This window comes from Peromyscus californicus, unplaced genomic scaffold (genome assembly GCF_007827085.1).
Source record: "Peromyscus californicus insignis strain IS unplaced genomic scaffold, ASM782708v3 Scaffold_9__1_contigs__length_137607984, whole genome shotgun sequence".
Taxonomy (NCBI): Eukaryota; Metazoa; Chordata; class Mammalia; order Rodentia; family Cricetidae; genus Peromyscus; species Peromyscus californicus.
In genome coordinates this window covers 6,841,578-6,851,164 of record NW_026294617.1, presented here as the reverse complement: position 1 = coordinate 6,851,164, position 9,587 = coordinate 6,841,578, and the positions used below count along the sequence as shown (strand labels likewise).

Here is a 9,587-nt window from a genome sequence, read left to right as displayed (position 1 = left end):
GGTTTGGATCATGGCTGATGTCTCTGAGAGCAACACTGTCCACCTTTGCTCAGAGATCATGAGGAAATGCATTAGAGAAGCCGCAGTGGAGTTGAGGTGAGGCTCAGGTGAGGTAGAAGTCGAATGCACTGCGGCCACAGGATTGCATGGACTGCGGCCACAGGGAACGCACGGACTGTGGCCGGGAAGCATTCACTTCCGTTACAGTGCTGCCCGGACACACCACACCAGAAGAGCAACACTGTGTCAACAATCCAGACTTCCAGCCGGTTTACGAGGTGTGTCTTTACTTTGGGAGTGGTTCTCTAGTTCTACCGAGAACTCTGTAGAAATACCACTGATTTATCCTCATGATCACAAACTTGCCTGCAACATTTTCCTAACAATGTTGGGGATGCAGGCTCTTTAATTCCATAACTTTTTCAGTTTGTGAAAGCTGGTTACAAAGAGGAAGACATTCTGATCCGGAAAACTCTTGATCATGATAAAATTATATGATTTAAGGAAGGAATAAAAAAATGAGGAATTTTGACTTTATGTTTCAGAGAAAATAAGAATACATTATCCTTACTGGTAAATGATGGCTGTGCAAAAACAAACTTATAAATTCCAGTGAGAAGCAATTTTTAAAGGTCTATTTAAAAACAATATATTACTCCTCTGTACATACGTATTTACTCCTGGGAGTTGCAGTGCACAGGAAAGACAAACTATGACTCTACCCACTTAAGTGTTAAAGTAATTGATATCTGATCCAGAAAACTTTTCTATTAAACATGCCTAAGCACAGATCCATTACTGAATATTTATTTATTTAGCAAATAAATCTTGATATTTTCATCAAGAGGAGACAGGGTATGCTTATTGTATTACTTTATTATTATTAAAATACAGCCATGCAAGAATAAGAACTGCATGGAATTGCATTATTTCATTGGAATATATGAATAAAAATCACAAGCAAAATCTTTATAAATGAAAGCATAATAATTCCAGGGCTGGTGAATTATTATTTGTTTTATATACCCCGACTACACCACATGAATCAAACTGGATGTTTTCTTAAATAAGAAAAATGGATAGCTATGCTATAAAAAAATCAGTAATTTTTCCTCCATAAAACACAGTACAATGAAGCTCTATTATAATATGGCTTGAAGATTTTGGTGGGTCCAATCTAAAAATGGATGTACCCTGACTTCTGGTGCATGCTGGAGCCTGGGCATCCTACAAAGCTGAAATTTAACTCTCTCCTCATCAGTCTGATAGAAATGACCTCTTCCACAGAAGGTCAGTGAGTTTCCTCATGATAAATCAGTGCCAGGCTAATTTCTCATTTAACTGGTTTATATGGAAAAAAATTAAAACCTATACTTAAATTCCAAAATTATTTTAGATTGAATTACTTTTCTACCTTCCTCCTATGCCTCTAATTTTAATGTAGAAATATCTACAGAGAAGATGGGTTGGAGAAAACGCGTTGGTGGCTGGGGGACCTTCCTGCTCATGGTCACCTCTGCTGACTACAGCTGGGTTTGCTGCATCACCGTGACCAGGGAGTGAGGCCCTCTGTCCCGGGGAGGCTCCGTGAAGGTGACCCAGAGCTGGGCAGAGTTTCTGAGGTGGAGGTCTGTCTGCCAGCCTCCACTGGCTGGATCCAGAGTACTGGTCTCCAAGTTTTAATGATTAGCAACAGCTTCTCCAGCAAAGCTTTGTTAGATACCCCTTCCTGCGACTCTCAAGGTTCCTGGCACACCACCTGATCTATTGTGTTTCCTCAGACCATTTCTCTAATTCCATATTGTGCAAGCATGAGGACCTGTGTTCCCTCCCATGTAAAAAGCCATGTGTGGTAATAATCACCTGTAATCCCGGTGCTGGAGAGGAAGAGGCAGGAAGATCTGTGGGGCACACTGACCATCCACCTTAGCCTGTTTGGTGACACTCTCAAAACAAGGTGGATGGCTGCTGAGGAACAACAGCTAAGGTTGACTTCTTTTCTACACACACACACACACACACACACAAATGTGCACATACAAATGTGCACACTTCTGTGTGCAAAAGTGAGCATACTTTCACATAGACCTGCTGCTGGGTGTGCACACACATACTCACATACACCCAAAATGTAGGTGGTAAGTAAAGAGAAGAACGTATGAAAATGTTGAGTGTTTCTGAAGATGGCATTGGTAGGACATGGAAGGGTGTTTTTCAGTCATTCGAATGGGGTGAGTGAGGACTTGAGTACAGTGGTAGAGCGTGCTGATTCAGCTTTCGTTTTCACTTATCAGCACGTGACTGTGCCGTCACAGCCGCTGCACAAATGTCTGTTGAAATAAGTGGACAATCGAATTTCCAATAGGGTAGAAGCTTCTTATAGCTACAGCTGGGCATGGTGGCAATCGTCTCAGCAGTTCAAATGACAAAGGCAGGAGGATTGCTGCAAGTGTGAGGCCAGCTATAGGACTTCCAGGGATAGACAGTGATACCTGTTTCAAATTAAAAAAAAAATCTACAAAATAGATGAAAGTCAAATGCTTATTTTGGGGACACGGCAAGAAAACACAGTGATCCATTCCTTGGTGTGACTCACTCTAGCTGGCTACAGGTGATCCTGGTGCTCTTTGTAAATATTGTTCTGCACCTCCTGGGGAGAGGTGTTGAAGACAAGCTGACCTTTGTTCTTTCCATGCTCTGTACCCACACTCACCTTGAAGGGGTAAAGAAGCCACGCCTCAAAACTGCATTACCTCTAGTAACAGGCTACTAATAATTGTTTCACCCTCACCCCAGCTAACAAGTTTTGGGGAAAACCCCTGCTTTTTTTGCCCCAGAGGCAAATGCTGTCACCAGCCACTCATTTTGTTTGTCCAAAGCACAGACTCCACAGAGGCAAAGAGCTTTAGTAGCCCCAGAGAAATTTAAATTCTACACTGCCTCCCTACTTCACACCCCCTTGAGATGCTTTGTCTTCCTACTTTAGGTTCTCACATCACACCGTCATATGCCAGCAGTTAGTAACTCAAAAATAATAGAAACGATCATTAGTGATGTGTAATTATCTTCTCTCCGAAAGTGTAAGATCTTTAGCCTGATTTGCCTTGCCAACAGATCATAATTCATCTTGATACCAGGTTTGATGGAGTTACAGGAGATGTGAGTCTGGCTCATTAATGTTATTATTGTTTTTAAATTCTCAGTGGCAACAATGCTTCCTAAGTATTAATTCATTGTCATGACTTCTCTGGGAAGTAGGTTAATTATAACTAAACTAATTCCACCAGAAGAGAAATTGGCAAATTGGCAACTTGATGAATCAATTCCTCTGCTTTCTAAGTTTTATTTTATTATTTTTTTTCTTTTTTGAGACAGGGTTTCTCTGTGTACTTTGGTGCCTGTCCTGGATCTTGCTCTGTAGACCAGGCTGGCCTCAAACTCATAGAGATCCACCTGGCTCTGTCTCCTGAGTGCTGGGATTAAGGGCGTGGGCCACCACCACCCGGCAGTTTTCTAGGTATTACAATGGAAATAGCTGACCTGGATTCAGTTTTCCATGGTGATAAGTAGGTATGACTTTTATGTGCTACCATTGACTCTTCTTAAAAAACAGAAAATCTTTGAAATATAATGAAATAATTCAAAAAAGTTATAGCAAACAACCAAGTCTAAGTTCTGAGAAATATTAACTGCTTTTTAAAAATGTACTTTTTCTTTTGTGTTTTAATCTTTCTTTAAAAGTTGAATTTTGAGCATGTGTGTGTATGTTTGTATGTGAGGCACACGTGCAAGCACATGTGTAGATAACAGAAGAGAATCATGGGTGGGAGTCTTGTACCACCTCGCTTGAGGCAGAGTCTCTCTTGTGTCTGGCTAGCTGGCTTGGAAGCTCCCCGGGGGGAGCGGGGAGTCTCTTGTCACCGCTGTGTGTCATCAGAGCCCTGCTAGAATTTTAGACACTTGCTGCCGTGCCCTGCTTTTCCATGGGTTGTCCAGCTTGTGCGTTGACTGCTTTTTCTTGCAGAGCCATTTCCTTGGGCCCTTTGTCGAATGCTTAAGAGAGTGTTCGAACTCAATACACCAGTATCAACTCGCACTATAGCCTGAATTCCACATTCGCTTCTTCTTTTTTCTTCTCAAATTCCCTCTGGTCTTTAGGGATTTATGATTCAGCTGTCAATAGTTGGCTTTATTATCTTTCCTCTGGAGTACCTAGGGCATTATGGATAAAAATCAGCAGTCTAGAAGTCTGTAGCTCAAGGGCCAGGACTGGGTCCACATCTGAGGCCTGCTGTCACCAGTCTGGCAAGGGACCTTCAGAGGGCTATTTGTCTTTCCTTGTTACTGTTTGTTTCTAATGTAGATCATCTTTCCTCATCAATTATGAGAACAAGAGGACAAATGCAGAGTACCTGATACTCTAAACGTGATCAATAATAGACTTGTTATTAACCTCATAAATCAAAGCCTCAGCCCCAAGGAAAGGAAAGAGAAAAGATTATTTCTTAATTTGATACCGGGATACCAGGTGCATGCCTTTGGAAGACTTGCTTTATCTTGTAGTCATTGTTGAGCATATTTTTGTTTGGTGTGTGTGTGTATAAAACTCCTCTTAATCCAAAACAACCCTTGGTACATAGTGGTTAGGAAAAATACTTTGGAGTGAGTGAACAAAAGCAAGAGACTTTAGAAATGAAGAAAAGGGAAGACTGTGATCCCAATGTTGTGACCTCTGCCATACTGCTGGGATTTGGATGTGAGACATCCTCCACAGGAGTATGTGTTTAAACACATGGTCTCCATCTGGTGGTGCTGTTTTGGGAGGCTGTGAAACTTTTAGGAGGTGAAGCTTAGCTGGAGAAGTGAGGAGGAGAGGAGGGCCTTGAGGTTTATTACACACCCCTCACATCTGGCCCTAGTTCTTCCTTCTAAGTTGGACTTTATCTCTTGAACCATGAGCCAAAATAAACCTTTTCCTCCCTTAAGAAAAGTAATTCAAGCAGGTACCCTTGGTTATCTGGAAAAAGAAAGAGAGGCCAAGGAGTAAGGTGGGTAGTGGATAGGAAACTCAAGCAGCATGCCTTGGATAAAAAAAGAAAATCCATCTTCAGGAAAATACTAACTGTTCGGAGTATGGAAAGGGACTGAGGGGAAGGTAGCTTTTTGTCATAGGTCTTTACTTCATTTTTTTCCTTTAAAACTTTGAAAGTTTCTACATTTATTCTTTAAAACGTCTAAAATTGTGACCACACAAGGCATATTGTATTGAAACGAAAGCTAGCACTACTTACAGTCTTAGAAATAGGTTCACATTTGAATTCTTTAGATTAAAGCTTCCACCTGTGAGTAGAAGCAACAAACAAGGCCCAAAGGGCCTGTGATGGTTGCCATGGCAGCCAGCATCAGCCACCTGCATGAGATGACAGACTTACCTGTGTAGATACAGTCCACATATGCAGGGTGAGTTCTGATGAACACCTCTTTCACTTTTTCGATTTTATCAGCCCTTATTTTTGTCGCAAAGGGTGTGTACATAACTGAGAAAGCCTCGGCTCTGGTGATGGCTTCTTCAATCATGGCCTGTCAGGAAGCAAGCGACCCACTTAGCAGAAATAATAGGGTAAGACTTTTTGAGAATGTAAAAAATATAATTACCTTTATGGATGATTTAAAAAATCTATATGCTGTACAGCAAAGATAACATACTTTGGTCTTAAATATTCATTAGAACAAAATTTAATTAGTTTTGAAAATACTATTTCACGTTGAGAAATCCAATTAACTGAAGAAAGTTTGTAAACAGCCACCTGTACTCTGAGCCTGTCTTAAGATAAAAATAAGAAGTCTGTCTTTCAAGGTGTCATTTTCTCTACTTGATTTAGATAGTCAACCTACTGATGAATAGAAATTGGTAATATATATATATATATATATATATATATGTATGTATGTATGTATTTAAAATGCTCTGAGCCACCTGTACTGAATTATTTGTAAAAGAAGGCACATGCTTTTCTTCTTCCACTACTGGGGAAAGTCTTTAGCAATAAGAATCTTTCTCAGCTTTCCCCCTCAAAGCATCCTTACCTCCGGATCACAGGTGACAGAAGACAAATTCAGCTGTGCAAAATGTTTCTTTAAATTACATTTGTTCACATACCGTTCTTGCTAGGGCCTGGCCCTCACTCAGAGCTTCCCGTTTAAATAGGCCACAACCACACTTGTAACAGATTAAAAAAAGAACCATCTCAAATTTTAAAGGGCATTTATTCTTTTCCTACTACTTTTTCTTCTGAAGGAGTCTTGAAGATTGAATAAAAAGTATGTCTAGAGCTACCTCATTTTTTTCTGAAAATAGCATAAAAGCCTATTTTATTAAAAGTCCATATATATTTAAAAGAATACGAAGTTCCCCTGGCAAGACTATCTATAACGAATAAGAAAGTCAACAGATTGGAGTTATGTAACAGTGGGGGAAAACCCAACAAAAAATTATATCATTATCAACATCATGTTTTGAGAACATCAACAAGGTAAAAAGCAAGAAGTTGATTTTTTTCATTTTGCAGTGTTACATGGTCCATTTTAAAATATATTTAACAAAATCTCTTGATTGAACTTTTGGGAAAGTCACATCATGCACTCCAATTCCACTCACTTTCCAGTCTCTCCATATCCTCCCCTCCCCCTGCATCAGCATCCTAAATGAAAATTAAGAAAAAAAATCAAACCAAACCGAACCAAAACAAAATACACACACACACACACACACACACACACACACACACACACACAGAGAGAGAGAGAGAGAGAGAGAGAGAGAGAGAGAGAGAGAGAGAGAGAGAGAGAGAGAGAGGGAGGGAGGGAGAGAGAGAGAGAGAGAGAGAGAGAGAGCCAAAACAACAACAAGAAAACACTCTCTTCTCTCCTTCTTCTTTCCTGCCTCTCCAATCTCTCTTCATTTTTACTGGTGTCCTTGGGAGCCACGGCATGTCACACAGTATATACCCTTTTGTCCAATCAGCTTTACTTGCAAATGTTCATTGGAATGAGTCACTGGTCTGGTTCAAGGCCTCTGGTTTCTGGTCCACTATCATCACTGGATCCTCACAGAAAAACCTCTGGGATATCCCACAGCCACCCTGAGTCATGGAGATCCTGTGGTTATCATTCCACAGGACCAATCCCTTCACGAGTCCCAGCAGGCCCTAGATGGGGTAGATGTTAGGGTGGCCTAACTTAAGGCCCAGGATGGACCTGGTGGTAGCTGAGTTGGTCAGTCCAGGCCACCAGGGCTGCCTCTCTCAGGTGAGTGGCAGAGTCAGCTCCTCTACAACCTACATGTGCCATTCTCATACAAGTATATGCTATACTGTGAATATCCCACCCCCACACATGCCCTCACTTTGTGCCCTACTTTGCGCTCCTTATCTCTTGTGAATCCATTTATTCTTCTTTCATGACATCAACAGTTTACATGATTTTATGTTTCTTGACATCTAGGACCCCAAAACAAGAGAAAATGTGACATTTGTCTTTCTGAGGCTGATTCAACTCAACACGATCATCTCCAGTCATATGCATTTTCCTGCAAAAATCCATTGTGCAAAAAATAGCACATTTTCTTTATCCAGTCTTCTGTTGTTGGGCAGAGCTTGTTTCTATTCCCTACCTAGTGTGAATAGTGCTGCTGTAAACATCGATTTGCAGTGTCTCTGTGAGCACTGGGAAATGGCGCAGCTGGTTCACACAGTACTTCCATTTTTAGTATGTTTTGAGTGACCTCCATACTGACTTTCATAATGCCTGGGCAATTTTACATTCCCACCAGCAGTGCGTACTCCTCTTTGTCCACATCCTTGCCAGCATTGGTTGTTATTTCTTTTCTTGATGGCCGCCATTCTGACTTGGGTGAGATGGAGTCTCAATGGAAATTTATCTGATGGTTAGTGAAGTTGAACATGTTTTCATGTTTAATTGGCTGTTTGTATTTCATCTTTCGAGGATTATCTGTTCATTTCAGTAGTCTGTTTATTGATTGGGCTGTTTGATTTCTCGTTATGTAGCCTGAGTTCTTTGTATATTTTAAATACCAGTCTTGTCAGCTGTATAGATGGTGAGGATTTTCTACCATTCCGTAGAAATTCCGTCTTGTCTCTTCACTTGCTTGCTTCACAATGTGCTGTGAGAAGGTTTTAATCTCATGAAGTCCCACTTGTCAGTTGTTGGCATTGTCGAGTGACTGGAGTCCTAGTCAGGAAATGCTTGCATATGCTGACACCTTAAAGTCTTTCCCCTAATTTCCCCTCGAACGATGTCAGAGTTGCAGGTCTTTTTAAAGGCCTCCGATCTATCTGTAGTTGCTTTTCATCCAGGGTTAGAGATAGGGATCTAGCTTCATTTTTCTACATGTGAATGTCCAGTTTTCCCAGCACTATTTGCTAAAAAGGCTGCTTTTTTGTTAATTTATGTTTTTGGCATCTTTGTAAAAACTCAGGTGGCTGTAGCTATGTGAGATTATTTCTGGGTCCTCTATTATGCCCCCATACTGGTCTGTTCTTATACCAATACCATGCTGTTTTTTATGACCGTGGCTCTATAGTATAATTTGAAATTGGTATGGTTCTCTTTATGATCAGGATTGCTTTGGCTATGTGGGATATTTTGTGTGTCTACATGGAGTTTAAGATTGCTCATTTCTATTTCTGTGAAGAATGATGTTGTGATTATATGGTGATTCTATTGAATCTGTGGGCTGGCTTTGCAGAATAGCCATCTTCACAATATTAACTCTTCAAGCCCATGAGCTTCCATTATGCTGATTTTAAATTAAGTACCCTAATCGAACTTAGTCATTGCTTGTTCTGTTCCTCAGTGACTTCACATGGCCTCTATGATCATCTATACTGGCTACAAAGAAAGAACAATGCTTCTTATGATGCAGAATGTTCTCTTTTCTATTAGATTGTCATAACATTGCTTTTCCAAGTGCAGGGCACCGAAAGGGGTTGTAGAATGGAGCTGTTAGATGTTATTCAAATGGAATTGCCCTTGACTGTGGTCGGATCTGGGTGCTCTGTCCTGGATCATGATTTGGAAGCCTAATCATGGCAACAAAGGCAACAAGTCTGGAATTCAGAGATGCAGATGAATAAAGACTCTTGGTCTTCAGTAAGAGAAACAGTTCCTTCAATGTTGTTCTCCTACATGCTCAGAGCTGGAATCAGCCCTGGGAGGGCTGTTATAGACCAAGTGGATGTGAAGTCACCTGAAGATGTATGTGGAATGACGTGGAGGAGAGGAAGGATGCTTCAGACCTTGGGTTTAAGGACAGAACTTGGCTTTACTGTTTATTTAAGCTGTTGGCTCCTGTATTTTTTTTTTATTACTAAGAAATTTTCTATTCATTTTACATATCAGCCACAGATTCCTGTCTCCTCCCTCCTCCAGGCCCCCAGCCTTCCCCGCAACTCACTCCCCATTCCCACCTCCTCCAAGGCAAGGCCTCCCATGGGGAGTCAGCAGAGCTTGGCACATTCAGTTGAGGCAGGTCCAAGCCCCTCCCCATGTACTAATGCTGTTTAAGT

At 41.0% G+C, this 9,587-nt stretch overlaps 1 protein-coding gene across 1 annotated transcript in view; it reads right to left on the bottom strand.

Moving 5' to 3' along the window:
- Spata16 (spermatogenesis associated 16) overlaps positions 1-9,587 on the bottom strand; it is a 236,033-nt gene that overhangs the window by 65,248 nt on the left and 161,198 nt on the right. The window contains exon 5 of the mRNA XM_052731771.1: positions 5,433-5,580. Coding sequence (XP_052587731.1) covers positions 5,433-5,580 — 148 coding nt within the window. The remainder of the gene's footprint in view (positions 1-5,432; positions 5,581-9,587) is intronic.